At 44.7% G+C, this 23,380-nt stretch overlaps 1 protein-coding gene across 1 annotated transcript in view; it reads left to right on the top strand.

Annotated features, from left to right (window-relative positions):
- LAMA3 (laminin subunit alpha 3) overlaps positions 1-23,380 on the top strand; it is a 240,268-nt gene that overhangs the window by 131,495 nt on the left and 85,393 nt on the right. The window contains exons 30-40 of the mRNA XM_074987282.1: positions 4,233-4,401; positions 5,306-5,432; positions 5,513-5,652; positions 6,428-6,543; positions 7,056-7,267; positions 8,077-8,281; positions 14,083-14,227; positions 15,537-15,677; positions 18,684-18,848; positions 20,630-20,731; positions 22,684-22,767. Coding sequence (XP_074843383.1) covers positions 4,233-4,401; positions 5,306-5,432; positions 5,513-5,652; positions 6,428-6,543; positions 7,056-7,267; positions 8,077-8,281; positions 14,083-14,227; positions 15,537-15,677; positions 18,684-18,848; positions 20,630-20,731; positions 22,684-22,767 — 1,606 coding nt within the window. The remainder of the gene's footprint in view (positions 1-4,232; positions 4,402-5,305; positions 5,433-5,512; positions 5,653-6,427; positions 6,544-7,055; positions 7,268-8,076; positions 8,282-14,082; positions 14,228-15,536; positions 15,678-18,683; positions 18,849-20,629; positions 20,732-22,683; positions 22,768-23,380) is intronic.

Below are 23,380 nucleotides of genomic sequence, written 5' to 3'. Positions count from 1 at the left end.
ATCTTGTAAATGGGTTTAGTGTTCATGAAACTGAAAGATTAATGCATTGGCTCAGTTTAGCAGGTGCTGTATGAAATTTCCCAAACAGGCCTGGCAAATGCACCTCAGTTCTGAACGTGAAACAAACCTGCTGTTCCAGTTCTGTGCTTCTCTTGTGCAGAGACTGGTGATTGTCTAGTGCTTATAAGAAGTGCCTAAATATTCACAAGCCTGACAGGGGAGTCGGGGAGTTGAAGTGCGGGGGAGCACTTGCCCCTGAGCCTGGCATTTCTGAGGGGTCACCGCTGCTGTTACTTTGTCAGTGGCCCCAAGCATCGGACCCTTTTGAAGTGCCATGGCAGCACTGCTCTGGCTGCCTGTGGCTGTGAGGGAATAAGGGGTGGCCCAGTGCTCCGATCTGAATGGCACTGAGAACTGACTGCCGTTGTCCTGCCCCTTCCAAGGCACAGCGCTGAAGCCCCTTTCCAGCTTGCTCTGGGGCCCTCAGAGACTGTTGGCCCAGTGGTCCCTAAGCAATTAGTATGAAATTACCAAATTCATCATTGCCTGAAGCCTTTAAAAAGATTTCTTTTAAAAAGTAAATGTGCCTAGACATAGCTAGTTAAACACATTGGGTGTTCCACAGAGTCCCCATTGGGGAACTAAGTTGTCCATATAACTACTTAGCCTGTAATCTTACAAACAGTTGCACGTTTGTAATTTTTAAGTACGTGAGTAATTCTATGGACTTCAGTAGAATTACTCTCATGTTTAAAGTTGAGCAAGTGTTTATAACATCAGGATATTTGCTAGTCGTCTAGACCAGTGGTTCCCAACCTTTTCAGTAACACAGCACACTTCAATGAGACAAGCAATTGCATGGCACGCCCTCTTTTTTCAACTGAGTTGATTGCTCATAAATGTGCCATTTACTTAGATTTAAAGGTTGTATCTACACTACGAGACAAATTTTAATTTAAGGCAGTTAGCTCAATATTAAAATTTCATTGTTTTCACTGTAAATACCATTCTCTCGAATTAAGGAGCACTAATATCGATAGCATAATATCATCAAGTTTAAATTTAAAATTTCAATTAAAGGCCAGTTTGGACGCTTCATGTCTTAAAATCAAATTTATTAGCCTCCAGAAGTGTCCTGTATGTATCCCACAAAGCTATGCGGTTACCTGCCGGGTATGGCCGCTTCCTTCTCTACTGTGCTCTGGGTGCACAGGAAGGAGGCCACAGGAAGCCCATGAATTTGAATTTGAATTTGAATTCATCAGCACTCAGGCCTGGAAATATAAAGTGTGCCCATAATGAAAAATATTTTACTCGTCACATTACACTGCATCGGCAGCCGTTTCCTGTAATCATGAGCACTCAGGGTAGAGACCTGCTGAGACTGTGACTGAAGTTTTCCTCCCTGGGGTCCAGGGCTTCTATGTAGGTCTTCGTAAGGCAAGGGAACAGAGGGTAAGCACAATCACCCAGTATTACAATCGGCATCTCCACATCACCAATGTTAATTTTCTAGTCTGGGAAAAAAGTCCAGCCCTGACCTTCTGATGATGTGTGCGTTGTGAATCTTCCTCGACAATTCCACATTGATGTAGTTGAAGCAATCTTTGTAATCTGCCGATGCCTGCAAAACCATGAAGCACCCTTTTCTGTTTTATATACTCAGAGGCCAGCTGGGCCGGGGTCAGGATGTGGATGTGCATGTTATCTATTGCCCCTCTGTAGTTAGGAAACCCCTGGGTAGTAAAGCCTGTACATCTCCCAGGATCACGGTCTTCCTGAGGAGACACCGACAGATTGCATTGTTTACCTGCATCACCACAGCCCCCACTGTAGATCTGCCCACCCCGAATTGATTTGCCACTGACTGGTAACTGTCAGGTGTTGCAAACTTCCACAGAGCGATTGCCACTCACTTATGAACTGTGACAGCCGATCTCATTCTTGTGTTGCTGCACTTCAAAGCAGGGGGCCAGCACATCACAAATTTCCATAAAAATGGACTTGAGCATGCAAAAGTTCTGCCCCCACTGCTGGTCATCTCAGGATAAACAATGTGGTTCCACCAGTGTGTGCTGGTCTCACAAGTTCAAAACTTCCACTCCACTGTCAGCAATGCATTCAGGTTAACCAGCATTTGTGAGTTTTTGGACTGCACTAGAAAGGGTTTCCTCTTCAAAATCTTCATCATTGTACTCAACCATCATTGCCCTATTTAATCAACAGAAAAATTGCACGACAGTCCAGGAAATTGTTGTAACGGTGTGTGCCATTAGTTGAAGTATTTGGGAATCCATTCCTGCACTAACGCTGTGATGGAGAAAATGGCACGATCTCCCATTTGTTTTCATGTGGTTACTGGGTGCTCTGAACTCAGGTACAGTGCTTTGCATTCTGGGATAGCAACATCAAACACCCACAAGCAACCAGGGCTAAAGCATTGTGGGATAGCATTGCTCATGCAGTTGAATTTGGATAAGGCAATGGGGACATGAAAACTCGACATGGAGAAATGGTGAGTTGAATTTCCAGAAGGTTTGTGGACACTTACATTCAAATTAATTAGAACAAAGTTTAAAAAATCGAATTTATTAAAAGTCGAATTTATCTCGTAGTGTAGACATAGCCTTACTATGGTTACAGTCTTACTAGAGAGTTTTTCAACATAGTAGTGCATACAACAAGCTAAATAAGAATCAAATACATAAATGTTTCACCATCTTAGACAGCGAGAACATACACATTTTCAAAATCTGCTCAATGCCATGCTCAGGATGTTGAATAAACAAGTAACCACTGAAAGCAGCTCCCCTCCCCACCACCCCATTGGAACCAGGATACAACATTTAAACCAAGTCCGAGCTCCAACAGGCTTCTGCCCTCCCACTTGCCACAAGAGTAGATTCCCCACCAGCTTGCTCAGGTGGGAAGCAGCATTTCCCCTCACAGTGACTCTGCAAAGAGCCACCACGGGGGAAATTGATGAAATTTTGTGGCGCACTTGGACAGTTCTCACAGCACACAAGTGTGCTCCAGCACACTGGTTGAAAACCACTGGTCTAGGCTGTTTAATTTGTAACTAACCTAGGGTTGCCAACTGTCTAATCACACGAACCCAAACACCCTTCCTCACCTCGTCTTCGAGGTCACACCCCCATTCATTCCACCCCCACCTTCATTCACTCTCTGCCACCTTCTGTCACTTTTATTGGGATGGGGCAAGGGCTTGGGGTACAGACTTTGGGCAGGGGACAAGGGGTTCAGAGTGTGAGGGGGGAGTGGGCTCTGGGCTGAGCATGGGGCAGGGGACTGTGGTGAAGGAGGGAATGCTGGATATGGGCTTTGGGAGGGAATTTGGTGTAAGAGAGGGCTCAGGGCTGGGGCAGGGGGTAGGAGAACAGGAGGTGTCGAGGTATCCGGGGACTCCAGGAGGGGACTTGAGACTGGGACAGGGGATTGGGGTACAGGGTGCTGTCCCCAGGAAGAGGCTTAGGACTGTGACAGGGGGTTGGGATGCAGAAGGGGGTAAGGATTGCAGGCTCCATCCAGGCTGCATTTGGAGTCCCTTGGAAGGGGATCAGGTGGGTTTGCATGCTGCCCCTATTGTCAGTTGCCACCCCAACAGCTCCCATTGGCCAGGAACCCCTGCCAGCACATCCCTGTGCTAGTCAGGAGGGTGCCCTCCTGACTAGCACAGGGATGTGCTGGCAGGTTCCGAGAGTTGTATGGGGCGAGGCAGGTGGGACGAATGCCGTAGCCCACTGCATTGCCAGACTTTTAGTGGTTTGCAATCTCCCAGATTGCCTTTATTAGCCTCCGGGAGATGTGGGAGGCTCCTGGCAAAACCCATGCAGCCCTAAACTGACCCGATCCACCAAAATTTAGTGAAGTCTTCTGAAAACCATTGGTTTTAGTTTTGCATCTCATCTAACAAACTTGTAAGAGGTAGGCTGTTTAAGATACAAAAGTTTTGAGTAAATTTAGTTACACTTCCATTCAGTGATTTAAGTCCACACATCTGTTTTCTTAATTGATATCAAATATGTAGAATGCAGAAAAGTGAAATTAGTTATTAAGCTTTAATGTGTATTCATTCTAATGCATTACATTTTACTGCTCGCTATTTTTTTTATTTTAGAATTGTTCTGGACCACCACGCTTATCACTTTTCTGCTATTTTACATGAGGAGTTATTCCTACTGCACAAATAATTAACCTAATTATATTTTTAGTGTATCATGCATTACCTCAGTGTATGAAATTCCATCGGTGGCCTTGCTTTTGGATGCATGCAGAGATGGGATCATTTCAGAAGTGCAGAAATATGTACCCTACAATCCACTGAGTGTCCCTACACCTTCTGCTAATGCAATTAATGGAGTAACCTTGACAGCATTACAGGTAGTTCGCATTTGAATGTATTATTTCTAAGGCACAAAGTATGTTGTCAATAATGTTAAATAAACTGAGAAAAACATGAGAATTAAAGCAAAATTATGCTTTAGGGCCAAAATGTTACAGTGTGGAAATCTCATGAATAATATTCACAAACAGAAACAAAGGAGTCAGAACTAAGCTAAATTCTGAACCCAACTAATAATCTAATGAAGAACTGTTTTGCTGGACTGTACGCATTAAGATACTTTAAAAAGACTTGTGATGCCCTGTGGTTTTGCCACCCAAGTGTATCATGTAAGTGAGGGTGGGTCAGCGTGTGTGTGTGTCATGTTGGTTTGTGTGTATGACAAATGAGGGATGTGGTGAGGGGCTATGTGTGTTTGGGATTACTGTGTGTGTTGGTTATGCTGTGAGTGGTTGTGCTGATTTGCATGGAGGCTGTGTTGTGTCATGAGTTTTTGATTGCTTTATGTTGATCTGTGTGAGGATTGTACCTGAGGATTTTGTGTTTATTTGTTTGGACATCTTGGATGCATTGAGGAGCTAGTGTTGATTGGTGAGTGTGGCAAATCAGCCTGTGAAAAATTGTGGCAGTTGGGTCAAGTGATCCACCATTTGTGTAGTCTTCCTCATATCAATGACTTATTGCAACCAATAAAATTGCTGCATGGAAATTAACTGTAGACTAAAGGTTGAGTTACCTCTGACATCAGAATTGTCTAGGTTTGTTGGCATAGACAGATACATGCATTGCTGTTTTATTTCATAGACATGAGTATGCAAACACAGGGACAGATCCTGCAAAGATGCTGCGTTCCCTCAGCTCCCATTGCAGGTAGGAGCAGACCCATAGTAAGAATCAGTTCATTAAACAAATACATAAGCTTAGCTGTCTTTGTTTCTGCAGAACCAGTTGACTCTGAGTGGGAGAGTGCCACGTTTGGGCAAATACGTATTTGTTGTACATTTCCACCAGCCAGAGCACCCAACATTTCCTGTACAGGTGCTTGTGGATGGGGGCCACCGATGGTCAGGTGAGCAGTGCTTTATATTAATTGCAGCTCTTTTCTCTTTGTCAGCGTGTTACCAAACTAGACTTTGAAATGTCATTTAGGTTCCTTCAGTGCTTCTTTCTGCCCTCATGCTTTTGGCTGTCGAGACCAGGTGATTGCAGAAAACCAAGTTGAGCTGGATATCCCTAACCTTGAGGTTTCTGTTACTGTGAAGATCCCTAATGGAAAATCACTAGTTGTGGTAAGTTTGTTACACCTCAAGATCTGAAAGCATTCTTTTTATCTATTGAATGGTAGAGCTTCTCAGGTTTAGTATTAACTTGGAAACTTTTAATATCACTGGTAGTTTACTTTTCTCGACAAGGTGTCTATTAGGCTGAGCTCTAACCAAGGCACATGCTCATGAAGAGATACTGAAATTCCACAGATATTTTGCTTAGCCCTCTCCACTCTCCTGCACCTAATACCAAAGGTTCAGGTAGTAAGCGTTCCAGTAAAAACAAGGAGTCCTGTGACACCTTATAGACTAACAGAGGTTTTTGGAGCATAAGCATTTGTGGGCAAAGACCCGCTTTGCATGTACTGGAGATTCCAGAGGCAGGTCTAAATATACAGGTTCATGAAAAGAAGTGGGTAACAATCAAGAGGAAGGCCAGAGCTGACAAAGTCAATTTAGTCAAGGAAGATGTGGCCCACTTCCAGCAGCTGATATGGAGGTGTGTACACCAAGAGAGGAGAAGCTGCTTTTATAGTTGGCCTCACAGCATGCAACATTTTTATGGCTGACTTGGAACAACACTTCTTGTTGTATTTGCAGACACAGGCTGACATGGCTACCCCTCTGATAATTGTTCCAATGATTTTTCCATCCTGTCCACTTCTTCTTCATGGGGGATTAGATCTTATAGAAAAATCCAGGGATGATACTGGAGTCGTGTTTTACTACAGATACACACTTAGCTCATTTCTTCTGTTTTTATGTGAAATATGCAATGTAGTTTTCTTGTTGTTTTAAGGAACATGTTTTAGTTGTTCCAGCAGACAGCTACAGTCACAGCCTACTTCAGAAAACAACTGTGGACAAGTCATTTGACTTTATTAACCAGTGTGGAGGAAACAGTTTTTATACTGAGTAAGCACCACTTTCTGAGACACTGAACATTTTACAGAGAGCAAAGAATTATTAGTATTTACGGTATATGAAAACATTTATACCATTCCTACGACTGTTATACATGGACTTGTTTTACATGACTTACACTGGGCCATTAAAATTACAAGGGATATTAAAATATGGGTCTATATTTTTCCATGTGTGTCCATTATTAATTACATTAGAGGTGGGGTATCATTGCATATTGTAAAAAAAAAAGAAAAAATGGAAAAGCTGTGCTATGCTTGGTATTGCTAAAGTGCCTATCACCTTGGTATCTCTGAACAGAGATGATTAATATATTTTACTTTGCTTGAAAAAAATTATTTACAAAATTGGATGCCAGATCTGTTCAGTAGTAGTAAATTGTTTTAAATAAGTCCATGCATGTATATTGCTCTTGCTATAATAAAGTATCATAATTCATTAAGCTAGTGCAGAAGGTAGTCATTACACCAAGTCTTACATTATTTATATTTTTCTTCCACTAGCCCAGTAACATCTTCAGCATTCTGTAAGGATTCCGTGAGGTCATTAGTGGCTTTCTACAACAATGGGGCATTGCCCTGCAATTGCCATAGAGCAGGTGCCACTAGTTCTGCTTGCAATCCTCTGGGGGGACAGTGCAGTTGCAAACCTAACATCATTGGCCGTCGGTGTAATCGATGCCGAACTGGGTACTATGGGTTTCCATTCTGCAAGTGTAAGTACATTCTCTTTTAAATGGAATTATTTTGTGACCTTATTTAATAGGTGCTGCAGCTTCATTTTCTTCATAATGTGCTGATTAATGTAACTTTGATCCAGCACAGCATTTAATCACACACTTCACTTTGATACAAGTCGTCCCATTTACAGCAGACACACATGCTTAAGGTAAAGCATGTGCTGAAAGGCTTTGCTGGATCAGGGCCAGTGACTCATTGTTTTGCAGACAGAACTCAATGCCACTCTTCCAGAGCGGAATCTTTTACTCTGTACTGTCTAGTAAATAATATTTTCCAATTTATAACCAGGTGTTATGTCTCCGCTCATGGCTGCAAAGTCTTTCATAAATAAGCACAATGTAGCATTAATCTGATAGCCTTAGTAGTCTTATTGGTTATATGAAATAACCTTGACTGTCTGCCTTTCTTGTATATTATACATTGAATACACTGGTGAAGTGATGATATTCACACCACAACTGTGATTTGCCCAATGTGTTGTGAACAGTGCTGGGAAGTCCTACATAATAATATTTATGTTGATTTTGAAGAACAATTTTGTGGAAAAGGCCCATGTTCCCAGGCTACTCCTTGAAAAGTTAGATGCTGTTACATGGCTAGTCTCCAGGAGTTGGCTTCCCTTCTCACTTACACTATTGTATCTGTTTAAGTCAGCTAAATGACACCAGTATGAAGCTGGTGAAAGGGAGAAGAGAATGAGGCCCATATGTCTTGACTTGAATGGAATGAGAGTCCTTTCTTTAGATCAAGTATGATTAATCTGTAAAACATTTCCCCCACCTAGTATGCAACTGCGGCCAACGTCTTTGTGATGATGTAACTGGTCAATGTATTTGCCCCCCTCAAACGGTGAAGCCCAAGTGTGAAGTATGCGAAAGACGATTTTTCAGTTATCACCCCCTCATCGGCTGTGAAGGCTGCAACTGCTCAAGCAGAGGAATAGTTAATGCAGCAAACCCAGAATGTGATAAAAAGAATGGGCAGTGCAAGTAAGTTTGCATTATTGAGTTAAAATGTTGTCACTTGTGTTAAAAATGTACATTGGAAAAATGTTGAGTGGTTTGACTCACTTGCCTTTCTTTACATACTTGCAGGGGTGGGTGGATGTGTTGTTGCTTTGATGCAAAGATTTATGCGTTGCTATCCAGTGATTAGAAAATGGATTTCCCAAGGGAACTGTCAGTTTTGGGTACACATTTGATTTGCTGTTAGTTAGTTGGAATTAGGATTTATTTTCTATTTCTGCCATTCACTTGCCATGTGATTTTGAGCAAATCATTGAATCCTGCTGTGTCTTTTGGTGGCTTGTGCAACATCATGGGTGCGTCTACACTAGGCCCGGGTTTCAAAATCAGTTTCAAAAGGGGGTATAACGGCCTCTTTTGAAATTGTTTTTGGCAAAAAGGGGTGTGCACTTCAAAATCACTCTTCCGATCTGATTTCAGGAAGAGCAGCTCCTTTTGAAATTGATTTTCGAAATAGGGCATGTGTAGACACTCTGGGGACACTATTTCGAAATAGCAAGTCCTCCACGGTGGCAGCTGCAGGGAGCACGGAGACACTCTAGCAAGCCCCAGTGGGGATCTATGGTCTCCAGGCCAGACTTAAAGCTGCACGGCCCCAGAAACCCTGTGCAGGAAGCTGAGAGCAGGCCCAGAACCTCGAGAGCACAAGCTCTGCCTGGCACATGCTCCAGCAGCACAGACACTGCAGCTACACAGCCTACTGGCCATATGGTGAGCCTCCCCATACCCAGGGACTCCCTGGAGGCCCCCTCCTCCCAGCCTAAGGGGTTGCCAGAGGCAAGCCAGGGCCAGAGGAGGAGAGGCCCCTTCTGGACAGAGGCCAAGATTACAGACCCCCTCGGCCTCTGGGCAGAGGAGGACGTGCTGTTGCACCGTATCAGGTGGCCCTGAAACACAGCAGCCTTCAATCAGCTGTCGCTGGGGCTGCAGAAGCAGGGCCACGCCCAGTGCACAGGTGTGATAGAAGGTGCGATTGAAGGTGAAGGAGCTGGGACAGGCCTATCGCTGGGCCAGGGATACCTGCAGGCGACCAGGGCAGGGGCCACACCGAGGTGCCCGCACCTACCGCAGGCTGAACCAGCTCCTCATTCCAAAGGATGCCCTTGAGCCATTAGCCGTGGTTGACACCACCCCTCCCAGCACACCACCACTCCCTGCCCCCTCCAGCATCCCATCACCCCCGCCTCCCCAGTGTCCCTTGCTCCACTGCCAGGGTGGTGCCCCCAGCCCCTGCCCGAGCCTACCTCCCCATCACCCCAGCCCCATCCCAGCCCCAGTGGGGCCCCCGCACCTGGACCGCCAGGGATCCCCACACCCACGGAGGGTCCAGTCCCTCCACCCCTGTGGAGGACTATATCCACCCCATGCCCATGGCCTGTCTACAGCGGTGTGCCCCCACTCCCTGTACATAGTTCTCCCTCGTTCACCCCCATATCTATCTCCCAGTTATGATGACCCCACACCGCTTTTTGTCCATGTGCACTTTATTAACATGTTGTTTGTTGGTTAAGTGATGTTAAGCAACCGTTGTGTTGTGCACCCCAGTGTCCCCTGTGCATGCACAGGCTGCTCATGTCCAGGGCTGCTGTCCGCAGCCCACCCCTGCACAATACGCTCGTGCATGCCCTCCACTATGTTGTGCAGAACACAACAGGCTGCGACCACCCCAGGGACGCTGGGCAGGCTGACGTCCAGCCGCACCTTCAGGCATCGGAAGCGCCCCTTTAGGTGTCCAAAGGCCCGCTCCACAGTATTGCAGGCGTGACTGAGGTAGTGGTTAAAAGTGTCCTGGCTGGCAGTGGTGTGCCCTGTGTAGGGGCATATCAGTCATGGCTGCAATGGGTATGCACTGTCAGCCACTATGCGTGGTGGCATCGTGGTGTCCCCCATAGGGGACTCCCGGGTAGGGAAGTACATGCCCTCTTCCATGTGGCGCCCCAGCAAGGAGTTCCGCAGTAGCGGGGCATGGTGGGCTCATCCAGACCAGCCCACACAGATGTCAGTGAACCGGACCCAGGCGTCAACAAGGGCTTGCAGAACCACCCAGTGGTACCCCTTGCAGTTTATGCAGTGGCCTGCACTGTGGGTGCCATCAAGGGCACCAAAGCAGCTGGGAAACCCAATGGCCATGAATCCCACCATGGTGTCATCCAGGTCCCTGAGGCTGACAGCCCTTCTCAGGATCATGTGCCTGATTGCTCGGACCATCTGTGTGAGGGGAGCATTGATATGTGGGCCTGCACAGTGGGGAGCCCCATGGCCCTCCATGCCCCACCCTCCACCCCTGCCAGGCTCCCCCGCTGAGGGGCCCACTCCCCTCTTCCCAGGGTGGGTGTGGGGCCCTGGCCTGGCTTACCTCCAGGAGGATGGCTCCAACAATGGCCTTGCCAACCCCAAATGGATGTCCCACTGAGTGGCTGTCTGGGGTGGCCAGCTTCCCCAGCATGATCCCCACACGTCTCTCGACCAGTAGTGCAGGCTGCATGTGGGTCTCCAAGTGCTTCAGGGCGGGTGTGAGCCACTGGCACAGCCCCACGAATGTCTGCTTTGTCATTCTAACGTTTTGGAGCCATCTTTCATTGTCCCAGTGGCCCAGCACCAGACTCTCCCACCAGTCCCTGCTGCCGGTTTGGCTCCAGAGGCGCCATAGGGGACGGGGAACGGAGTGCGGCAGTTGCCCTGTGGCCAGGGCCTGCGGGACCCCTGTGGGGGTGGTCATGGGCCACACGGCTTCCACCATGGCCAGGATGACCCTGACCATCTGGGTCCCAGTGTCGGTGGAGGCATCAGCCTTGGGCAGCTGCTGGTGCTCCATGTGCTGCGACGTTCTCCAGGCATGGTCCCTGTGTGTGCAGGGTGGGTGTGTTTGGGAGAGGCCCTTTAAGGGAGCCACTGGCTGCGGGACCTGGAAGGACTTGTTGGCCATATGGCCAAATACCCCTCCATGGTATTTGTTGACCAAATACCCCTAAGTGGTGTTTCCTGGCTTGTTCTTTGGAAAGGGCTCATGTGCCTATGTGGATGCTCCCTTTCAAAAGGCTGGGAGCCTCTTTCGAAATAGCAGACAGGTACGGCAATCTGCTTTGTGTGTGTGGATGCGTTATTTCGAAGTCTCTTGTTTCGATTTAGATTTTCGACATTCCCCTTTCAAGATTTATGTGTAACATAGACAAAGCCCATGTGTCAGGCCCAGGAATAGAAACCAGAACTCTGACTCCCAGACATGTACTCTGCTAGATATATTTCTCATGAATTCACAGGGTCTGATCTATGCCTCAGCCTGTAACAAGTCCCTTGGGACTGATCCTATTCGTGTGCTCATGCTTGCACAAAGGCAGGCCCATGGCCTCCAAGACTGGCCCTTTTGGTATCAGCAGTTCCTGTTTCTTTGCATGGCTCCTTGCAGAGAATCCAGCCACACTAGATTCCCTTTGAGGCTTCTGTTGTACCCCTTCAAAGTGCAGTACTCCCAGGGAGTATCTGCATCAACACCAGGTAAGAATGTATTAATCACCTGGTACATAGAATCTGAAAGTCCTTGAGTTAGTACAATAAAACCCCTGTTTACACCGTTTTGACTTGCGTGTTGCTTGGATTAATGTGAGTCAAAGTCATGAGTGGTGGGGAGCTGGAAACCAGGCAGCAGCCCGGCTCCCCTCCACTCCCAGCTCCAGCGAGTAACAGGGAGCCAGGAACCAGCTGCTCACCACTTGCAGGAGCCAGGAAACTGACCAGCGCAGTAGCACTGGACAGTTTCCCAGCTCCTGCAAGGAGGGGAGCTGGAAGCCAGGCTGCTGCCTGGTTTGCAGCTCCCTGTCACTCTGGGGAGCCAGGAAACTGGCCCTCCCCTATGAAAAGATGTTGGATAATTAGTGAAAGCTCATGAAAACCATACAATCATGGAATTGTAGTACTGGAAAAGACCTCAAGAGATCTTCTAGTCTGGTCTCCTGCACTCATGGCAGGGCTAATTATTACGTAGACCATATCAGACAGGTGTTTGTCTAACCCGCTCCAGTGATGGAGATTCCACAACCTCCCTGGGCTATTATTCAAGTGCTTAACCGACCTGACAGGGAGTTTTTCCTTACATCTAACCTAAACTGCCGTTGTCCTATCACCACGAACAATACTTGATGGAGGAAGGTAAGTGAGCAATACTTGCTGGCTCTCTCTGCAAAGCATTAATAATTAAACTGCCAAGATAGCCATTATATGCTGATTAAAATATTCAGTTCTGTGGATTACAGCAAAGTCTAAAGTCCTAATTCTACGTGAAGATTTACTTTCTATTTTGAGGATGTGTGGGTGATGTACTGAGAGAGATTATGACAAGTCTCCCCAAGTCTATGGTGAAATGCTTTAAAGAAACTAGTTGCAGATACAAATCTCCTGGAACTGGAAGGGACCTTGGGAGGTTATCTAGTCCAGTCCCCTGCCCTCTTGACAGGCCCAAATGCCATCCCTGACCTCTATTTGCCCTGATCCTTAAATGGCCTCTTTGAGGATTGAGCTCACAACCCTGGGTTTAGCAGGCCTGTGTACAAACCACTGAGCTACTCCTACCCCACATGTAGTTGTGCTCATGCACTGTACCAAATGCAACCTGTTGTAGCCAGCATTTTAAAGCTATTCGTTGGCTGTAAATTCCCCAGTGCTTAGGTATACACACATGCAAAACATGGGTGTTGAGAGCCAAGACACACCCCTGCTTGCCAAGGGATTTTAAAAACCGTTCCAGCACAGATAAAACCTAGAGACGTGGACAATGTTCCCTCTAATTTTTTCCATCTGTGTGCAGAATAAATTGTGTTATGTGCTCCAAAGCAAGTGCAGATGTGCACCATCAAGAGAAATACACACTGCCAGCGGTAGGAGGCTGTGGGCACTCTGCTAATCAGCTGGACAGCTTTTGAATCTCTTCTGGGTGGCTGCCCAAGCACTCAGCTTACAGGGAACACTGGACATGGATATTGATATTTTTAGGTGGTGGAGATGTTTTCCTTTACAATGAGCCTTTGCTCTCCTGAATCCCCGCGTGAGAATTGCAGAGGGAGGTTGTGGGAAGAGGCCTGCCTGGAGATGATGATGATGGGATAGGTAACAAGAGCCACATTTCTGTAGATCCAGTGACCTCACCAGACTATGCAGGTCCACTTCAGAGTAGAGGCCTTGGGAGGGGAGTTGCTGCTTTCCCAAAAGGAAGCACGCTGCTGTCTCTTGTACTGCCTTTGGGGTTGGATTTCGTCTGACACGCCCATCCTCCCAATACACAGGTAAAACCAAGTGACTCAGACTCAGTATGTGAGCCAAGTGGATTTCACCCAATGCGAACAGTTTTGTACAAACAAAGCTTACAGCACTGTAAGTTATATAATCTTTCCATTGGGAAACCCCATCAAGTTGTTTGCAGCTGGGCACTTTGGTAAATGGCTGCTCACTCCCAGATCTATGGCTCTTCTGAGTGCAGACTCCTGCCTGGGATACAGCATGCTGGTTTCAGAGTCCTGTGAGAATATGAACTCCAACTTCAACACTTGCAGTGTTGAAAATGAAACCATCCCCGCTTGGTTGAGTGACCATTATTGGGAATTACAATTCTCACAATCTAAGAAAAATGTGAAGCTGTTTCAGTTAGTCCCATGAGTGGTGTTTAATGACCAAATGATCACTTCAGATCCTTTGTGTTATTTTATCCCCACCCCCGTGACATCTTCTCCCTACAAAAAGAAACCATAATATTTCTGTTTGTTTTGTTGGTAAAGGTGCAGGCCAGGAATAACAGGGCGACAGTGTGATCGGTGCAGTCCTGGTTCTTACAGTTTCCCAGAATGTATTCCCTGTAATTGTAACAGAGATGGAACAGAGCCAGGTGTTTGTGATCCACAGACAGGAGTTTGTCTCTGCAAGGTCAGATAAGTGAAGATACTTGTGCATTCCATATCAGTGGTTCTTTCATAGTTGATGGGTATAATAAAATGAATTTGTTATTTGCAGCTCTTAAATAAGAATTAAATACAGTTATATCAAAAATGAATTGTAGCGCTTTCCTGGATTGCAAATAAACTGCAATTAAAAAGTTTGTGGAATGCATTTAGTGCTGATCAGTTTAATAAAGAAAGCTAGACTTATGTAGCATATTAAGGTACTACAGACTGAACCTCTTTAGTCAAGCATCCTTGATGCTGAACCACAATGCTGAGTTTACTGACCATGGGAAGTCCATATTGTCCAACAGCATTACCAACCCTTCCACTGCTTAGTGGGATATTAGAAGACATTTGGGGTAAATTACAGCTAAATAACAGCACAGAACATTGAGAGCTAGCACTGTAAACAAACTTCGTGGGACCATGGGAAATTTGGCAGCACCCATAATAAGTGGTTGTCTGGCTAACTAAAATCATGCTGGACCATGGATGTTGCCAGATCAGAGAGTGCCAGGCTAGAGAGGTTCAACCTGTACATGATATGTGTTCAAAGTGATATGTTGAAACTCTATGTACATACACGTATCTCTGCTTTGCATCTATATCTTTATATTCAAGAGGCTTCAGACTTTTCTTTTCTTTTGTTTTTGATCAAATGACTTTTCAGTGTCCCAGTTGTGCACAATGTTTGCTGTTGCTGTGATTTTCATAGACTGATTTCTATAAATGTGAAGTTTCATAAGTGACCTTTCTCGTGCAGCTTTGGAAGAACTAGGCTGAGGATTTTGGCAAGGAAATTGCCTAGTAGTGTTCAGAGCTGGAGCTGATCAGTGTTGATTACTCAGTAGTGAACTACAGTAATTCCACTACATGTGTATAAAGATGTAGCAAAAGGCTTCTCACAAATGACATAGTACCTCCATGTCCAAATGCAGTGAACTGTATTTTTACATATACCCAACATCCATTGTGATGGTATTCTGTTGAGTCAGTATGGGAGAAATTCCTGTTGCTCATACAAGAGACAAAGGTATGAATAAGTTATTGGCACAAAAGTTCCCTTTCAGGTGAATACTATTTCATTTGCATTTGGAATACCATGTATAGCAGACCATAAGTAACATAAGTAACAATTTCACATTTATAGTTTCTTATATTATACAAATATTCAAACATTCCTGTAGGAACTTTATTTTATGCTTATGGTATTTTTTATGCTTATGGTATTTTGGATATTTACAAATAACACACAAAAAAATTTAATAACTTTTTTCATTGTTCTTTAATAGGAAAACGTGCAAGGTAGACGATGTGATATTTGCCGTCAAGGATCATTTTATCTGGACCCTTTGAATCCCAAGGGCTGCACTTCTTGCTTTTGTTTTGGAGCAACTAACAAGTGTCGCAGCACTAGTAATCGTAGAACTAAGGTATACATAACATATGTTTTTTGTTACTCTCATGTACAGCAGTCATTCTCAAAGTGTGATCGGGGGACCACTAGTGGGCTGTGACCAACTTGCAGATGGGTCGCGGGCTCTGGGGTCCTGCCCCTCCATCTGCCCTGCAGTGGGGAGCCTGCGCTGACATTCCAGCCCTGCACCTCTGTGAGGTTGGAGCACCAGCACTGGCTTCCCACTGCAGGGAAGAAGCCCCTAGTCTTGCTCATAGGGGAAGCATCTCCACACTCTGCCACTCCCCATCCCCCCAGCTGCGGGAACAGCAGCGCAGAAATACGCTTGCTTAGAGTCTTTTCCTGTGAGTCCTATTGGCCAGAATTATGGCCAATGGGAGCAGCAGGGAGCATGCCTGGGAACAGCAGGGAGTACGCTCATGCCCAGACATTCATGCCCATCCTCCAGTTACATCTCCCATCCCTCCAACACTCTGAACCCGACCCTACTCCTGAACCTTCCGTTCCTCCCAGACTAGCACTCCCAGTCCCGTCCTTCACCCTCCCTCCCTTCCATAACTTGCATCCCCATCTGCACCCCATCCCAAACCACACCCCCTTCCTAGACCATTCCTGCACCCAAGCTCCCACCAAGACCCTGCACTCCCAGCCTACCTCCTGCCTCATTCACTGCCCCCATCCCATTCTGCAGAAACCCCCTCCCATACTGAACCCCTTGTTCTGGCCCCATCACAGAGCCCAGGGGAGTGAAGTGTCTGAGTTGGGGGCCATAGTAGTAAGTTGTTGGGTTTTTTTTTTATCTTCTCACTTTTGTGTGGCCTCCAGCTCATTTTTCTGTGGGTCAGTGGCTCCCAACCCAAAAAAGCTTCCCCGCCCCACTGTAAAGGCAATGCTGAACCCTTTTGTTTTGGATATAAATTAATATTTTCCTTTTTTTAAAACAAAATTTGGTAAACTAACATGAGATGCACAATAAGATCTAAAGATATTACCCCTTACATAATAGCTGCATGTTTATGTTTTTATGCTCCAGTAGCCTAAAATGAATAACTAAGTATTTAAGATATTCCGAGATAAGTGAATGCATTTTTTCATCATGAGTGGTTGGCTAGTGGTCCTCAGAATGGTTTATGTAGAGTGGGGTGGGGCAATGGGCCAAAAAGTTTGGGAAACACTGATGTATAGCCTTGTATCCCATTAAGAAATTCACAGATTTCTTCCAAAATGACAAATTGTATGTTACTGAATGATAAGAATGGGAAATAGGCTTTGAAAGACATTGAAAATTGTTGTGTTTCCCACGAGATGCTTTATATGTAAGAAACTGCAAATTACAGTGCAGCCTCCTTAAAATCCCTGCAGAATCTGAAGTTGCTACGGGAATAGAGCTAGAAATGAAGCCAGTCCTCTGTTCTGGGTGGCTACAGCCATCTAAGACTTTAATGAAAGGAGCTATCTACTTACATTATACCTTTCCAATAAGTTAACGAAACTGTTAATTTTATATCTGATTTGTAGAAAAAATGCCCTGCAGAGGTATTTTAGACCTAGACAGTGTGAAAATTGTCCTGTGCTAATATTCAACATGAACTCTCCTTGAGAAGGGGCTCTGTCCTTCCTCATTTTACAGAGAGAAAAATGTAACATGAGAAGATGTGAGAATGAGGGAAATGTAGAGAAAAATGTGACATGAGAAGATGTAAGAATGAGAGAAATATACTCATCTGATAGCATAAATTAGTGGAAGAAATTATTTCAGGTTGCTAAGCATTGAAAACAAGAAGCAACAGCCTGAAAATAAATAAGGGGCTATTTAAGTTGGACATTACAAGAAGCCTTTCTAATAACGGACAAGAGAAACAATTTCTGTGGGAAGTTATCAAAACCCTGTCACTTTGCTGCTAAACTGTGTCTCTGATCCAGAGTTCTAAGTTCAAGTACAGATCCAAATAGTCCTGAACTTTGAGAATGTTTGAATCTGGATCTGGAAGCTTGTTTTGGGCTCAGATGTAGATGAGGTGTTATCTGGATTGTGACACAATTGGTGAAATCTTAGCCCCATGGAAACAAATGACAAAGCTCTTCTTGGTGTCGCTGGAGTCAGGATCCATCCCTATGATGATAGCTGTTCTCCCCTTGGAAGCCTGTTGTTAATGTGGATATTTCAATGACAGATTGTTCTTTGTGCAGTTCCGAAATGCATGCATTATTTTTTCTTTCTGCCATTATAATTCCATATAGCCACTCTGCTCTCAGTGGAATAACAAGACACATGTCACCTCTCTCACCCGAAGCAGAATTTTCATGATCATACTTCTAGCTAAACTGTAAAGGAAGTCAAAAGCCTGAAGTATACTGTAAAATAAGTCACTCTCTGCTGTTCTAACAAGATAACTTGATCTGTTTGTTTTTCTTTGTAGTATGGGACACTGTCCCTGTAGATGTTACCTACTTCTGGAAAATGTTATTGCTCTGGGTTTTGTAAAGCTGCAAAATGCAAACAGATTTTAAAGCAATAAACTAAACAAAGGGTTGGTGGCTTTGGCACTGGGTTAGTGGAGTCCTAGTGAAATTGCAGGTTTCAGGAAGTAGAAGAGTTAGGGAGATCTTTTCAGGTTTATTATTTAAAGGGGGAAAATTGTTTATGGACTTAAAACAGAAGGCCAAATTCTATCCTTGGTTGCATACACACAGACTCTATTGACCTCAATGGGGTTGTGTTTACATGTAACAAAGGATGGAAGTTAGTCCATCTTCACAAAGTAAACACCCTTGTGCAGAAGGCAAACATTAGGCTTATGTACCACTTATGTCCCATTTAAGCCCTTTTCGAAGCATTTCAAGTAGCATATAGATGACGCATAAGCTTTGCGATGTCTGTCTCTAGAAGGGTGAATTGTATCCTCAATAAATTGTGCAATCAGTATGATACAGTTCATATGTGATTCTACATGCTGAACGTAGAAAGGTTTTAATAAATGCTGAAGCATGTCCTAATTTCTCTCGTATATTTCATTATTAGTTTGTTGATATGAGGAACTGGCGCATGGAAATACCTGACAATCAAAGTGATGTCCCTGTAACCTTCAATCCAGGCAGCAATAGTGTAGTGGCTGATGTTCAAGAATTGCCTACCTCTGTGCACAGTTTATACTGGGTGGCACCACAGTCCTATTTGGGAGAGAAGGTAAATGACACCTAACTAATCTGTTATTATAATTTCTGTTCTGGTTTTTCTAAGTTCAGTGGCAGACTCCTCTGTGTCTTTTTAGAGATATTTTCTTTCTCCATGTATTCCTACACCCCACCTCTGACCTTTCTGAAATCACAGCACTTGCCTTTTGATAACAGCGTTGAAAGTGAAGTCATTAATAACACTGGTGTACCCACCCTGGTGGATGGTTGGGAGATATTTATATGAACTCTATTCCCATTTACAGTGTATTTCTATTTTTACTTTTCCCAAAGTCAGAAATTCCTGGAGGTACCACTTCTTCCAAAAGAAAATCTTCTTTGGCTAGAGAACAAGTGTGGAAAACCTCAGCCTAAAAGGGCAACAAAATTTGGAAAGTTGTTGGTCTGTAAAACCTGAGAGTTACAATTCCTTTGTCTTCTTAATTATAGTGACCATTGCCCATGTCCGTAAAAATACATATTTGCACATAAAGGAAAGATACCTACAGACTAATAAGTGACTATTTTTTTTTACAGTGGATGTATATGTAGCATGCATAGCTTGATATAATGATGTTTGGCATAAAAAGTGTGTTTACTCACAAGCAACTAAAACTGGTGAAGCAGTTCTGCTTTATCTTACATGCCTTGTCAAAACAAAACCAAAAAGCTGAAGGCTTAGACAAAACGGGGCACCGTGGAAATCCATTTACCAAAACAAACAAACAAAAAAACCTGGTTGTAATTTAGCAATAGTCCTACTCTCACCCTTCAGCCAAATGAATTTGTTTTACTAATTACTCACCTTCAGAGACACAGGTTCAAATGTGACTTGTGTAGCAACTATAATGGATTTATTAGTCAAAACCTAGCACTAGCGAACTTTCGTCAGATCTCACAAATTCCTTCCTGATGAAGAACAACCTAACATAAATGGGGCATTTGAGTTGAAAAGTTTTGCCCTGAGGAGACCTTTGTAGGAAAAGCAGTAAAACACCTTGATTACAAAGGTGTCCCCTTTTAACATACATCAACATCAGTAGGAGCTTTGTTCACATAAGAGCTGAGCTGAGATTTTCTAGTGAGGTCTGATGTTTATAAGGGTAGGGTGGGCTAGCCTGAGAAAACCACTACTAAACATTCTCAAAGTTTGCCTCTCTTTGCCCATCTTTCCTCTCTGTGCATATGGTTGTGCGTTGCCTTTTTAGTTTTATTGCCAGCTTTACTCCTGTTATTATTCATACAACCCTCTGAAGATCCTGGAGAAGAAAACCTATGCAAGCCCGTCCATTCCCTGTCACTCCCTTATCCATCTCCCACTCCTCCCCCAGAACGTTGCATGAGGTTGCTGTCATGCTAGTGTTTGAAAGAGAAGGTGTAACTGACTGTCAGGAGAATAATGAATGTGACAGCATGCAGTGCCATCAAATGCACAGAGTAAACAGGCTGGAAAACAGTGAAAATAATCTCGGTTATTGTCCTTTCATTGCTTGCTGACAACAATGGTAGAACCACAATCCGCTCATGGATATAATTTTCAAAAAGACAGTGACCTCATAGTCATACAAACTGGCTGTCAGGATAAGAGCCTTCAAAGTGGTGATGATGATTGTTCTCTTTGTTCCAGTTTTTGTTTTAAAGCCACGCATATTTATACATTTAGGATAGAGGAATAAACAGAAAGTACATTATTTAAAATGTATGGAAGAGTGGCAGGGGGAACAAATACAAAACGATTTAAACATTTTATAACACTGTAGTAAACTCTTTATCATCTTGAACATTTTGTCTTAGCTTTCTTCATATGGTGGCTACCTAACATACCTGGTGAAATCTTTTGGCTTACCTAGTGAAGGCATGCATCTTCTAGATAAAAGACCTGATGTACAACTAACTGTAAGTATTATATTGTTGCTTTTTGAAATCAGAGAAATACTTGGTTTCATATTTAATTTCCTAAAGAAATTACATCACTGACATTTTTTCAGTTTCCTAAAATGCACGATTGGAAAAGATTGTTGCTTAGTAGGGCATTCTAAAATTACCATGATGTTAAATTTCTGCAAGAGTCTTATTACATCTTGTTCAAAGTCATTCTCATATCTGTCCATTTTGCTAGAGTAGCTTCTTATTATACATATCTGACTTGCGTGCAGCAAAAAGATAGGTCAGAATTTTCCCTTTAAAATGCACCTTTTAAAGAGATAAATCATAACCTGGCACATCTGTTACCAAGGAAAGTCTTGATGTTGGAAAGACTTCTGTATATGCTTAAATTTACGTGTGGAATTAATCCCATTGATTTCACTGGGACTTTGATAAGTATAAACCTAACCATAAGCATTAGCCTTTGCTGGTTGGGGTAGAAACACATTTCAGGTCAACCAGATTTGAGTTTAACTAGATATGAGTGAAAGTTCGATAATTAAATTTGTAATTTAAATCCCCATGGTTGGACCCAGTGTGAAAGTAGGAGGGGAGCTTCTTTTCTGGTTCAAATGCAGCTGAATTTTTATAAGCTTAAATGTTCTCATGAGACTTGCATGCTATCAGGTCCAAACCCAGAATGTTCCTTAAACCTGATGGGAATCCGAGTACGGCTTCTTCTGCCCATTTTTAAAGTTTAATTCAGCAGCCTTGTGCGCTGAATGAGAAATATGTTGTGTGCGGCACTGTGATACTGTCTGATCTGATCCCTCACTGCATCAGGACTGAAAGTCTGAAATTTTCGTATATCTTCCCTTCCCTGCCCACCCTCGTCTCCACTCAAGAATGCATCTTTTTTGCTGTCATAGTGCAGGTGTGGGGAACCTTTTTGGGTCGGGGCGAGTGACCCACAGATAATTTGTCAGGGAGCACACAAAAGTGCAAAGCAGAAGCAAACCAAACAAACAAACAAAATCCCTCAGTGATGTGGTCCCCAGCTAAAAAGCGGAAGAAAAGACATGTCACTCCCCTCGCACACCAGTCCCACAGGTGGGAGCATGGGCACAAGGGACCAAGGTTCCAGGCTTTCCCCCAGGCTGGATGAACTCTTGTGGGGGTTTGGGGCTAATAGATTTTGTGGGCCTTCCTACAGTCTGTTGTGGGGCCAAAAATGAGGGGTTCCATGCATGGGAGGGGACTGCTGGGAAGAGGGATGGGGTGGGAGGAATATTTGGGAGATAGAGTGCAAGGGTGGGGGTGGGCGAGTCTGGGCGGGAGGTAGGATTCAGGAATGGGATGGTGGTGCAGAGTCTGGGTAGGAGAGGGGTTGGGAAATGCTTACTTGGCCCAGCTCCCCACTGGCATACATGCTGCCAGGCCCCCTGTTGGTCCCAGGCATCGCCCTTTGCCAACTGCAATACCCATAATTCTGGCTTGTGGGGGGTGTGTGTGTGTGTGTGTGTGTGTGTGTGTGTGTGTGTGTGTGAAGGTATGGCAGTGTGCAGAGCCACTTCCTCCCCTTGAGAGGCAGCACCCATGGGCTAGAGACAGCCTCTGCTTGCCTGGATCCAACCCTCCTCGGGGCTCCTATCCTCCTCTCCACACAGAGGGGAGCCTGTGCTGGCGCTCCAACCATGTTGTGGTGAGGGGGCTGCAGGACTGCTGAGCTAGCGCTTGGTCAGACTGATTTGTTGGGGAAGAGCCCTGAGCCTTGCAAGCCAGATCCAGGCAAGATGCAGGCCAAGTCCAGCCCACGGGCCGCAGGTTTCCCACCCACCATAGTGAATACCATTAAAGTATTGTCACTCAAACTGTATCGGCACAATAACCAAATTACTGTGTTTCAGCAAATTATACTGCATATCATCACTGTTACATTTAAAGTATTCAAATTTCAGCATGAAAGCATTATTCTTGCACAGGGTCAGCAAATGAAAATAGTTTATGTGGATCCTAACAACCCATTGCCTGACAGGCAGTATTATGGCCGTTTGCAGCTTGTTGAGGTAAGAGATATTAATGGAAGACTTCAACAATTTGTTGCATAGGTTACAGTGCATTGATATTGCCAAAACAGGCTGCTGCTGGAGATCCAGATCTGGAGTTACAGTGGCTCACATGTTCTGGGACAGTACCAGGCTATAACCCTTTTGGAGAAGTAGGCAGGAGGATTAATATGAGAATTGGCATTTCCTTAAAATTTAGTTCTCAGAATGGCGTTTTAGATTTTATCCCATTATCTTAGAAACTCTCCAACACATGGGCCGTGTCTACACGTGCCCCAAACTTCGAAATGGCCATTCCAATGGCCATTTCGAAGTTTACTAATGAAGCGCTGAAATGCATATTCAGCGCTTCATTAGCATGTGGGCAGCCGCGGCGCTTCGAAATTGATGCAGCTTGCCGCTGTGTGTCTCGTCCAAACGGGGCTCCTTTTCAAAAGGACGCCGCCTACTTCGAAGTCCCCTTATTCCCATCTGCTCATAGGAATAAGGGGACTTCGAAGTAGGCGGTGTCCTTTCGAAAAGGAGCCCCGTCTGGACGAGACACACGGCGGCAAGCCGCGTCAATTTCGAAGCGCCATGGCTGCCCGCATGCTAATGAAGCGCTGACTATGCA

This window comes from Carettochelys insculpta, chromosome 2, assembly GCF_033958435.1.
Source record: "Carettochelys insculpta isolate YL-2023 chromosome 2, ASM3395843v1, whole genome shotgun sequence".
Lineage (NCBI taxonomy): Eukaryota > Metazoa > Chordata > Testudines > Carettochelyidae > Carettochelys > Carettochelys insculpta.
This window is presented reverse-complemented; position numbering and strand designations above follow the sequence as displayed.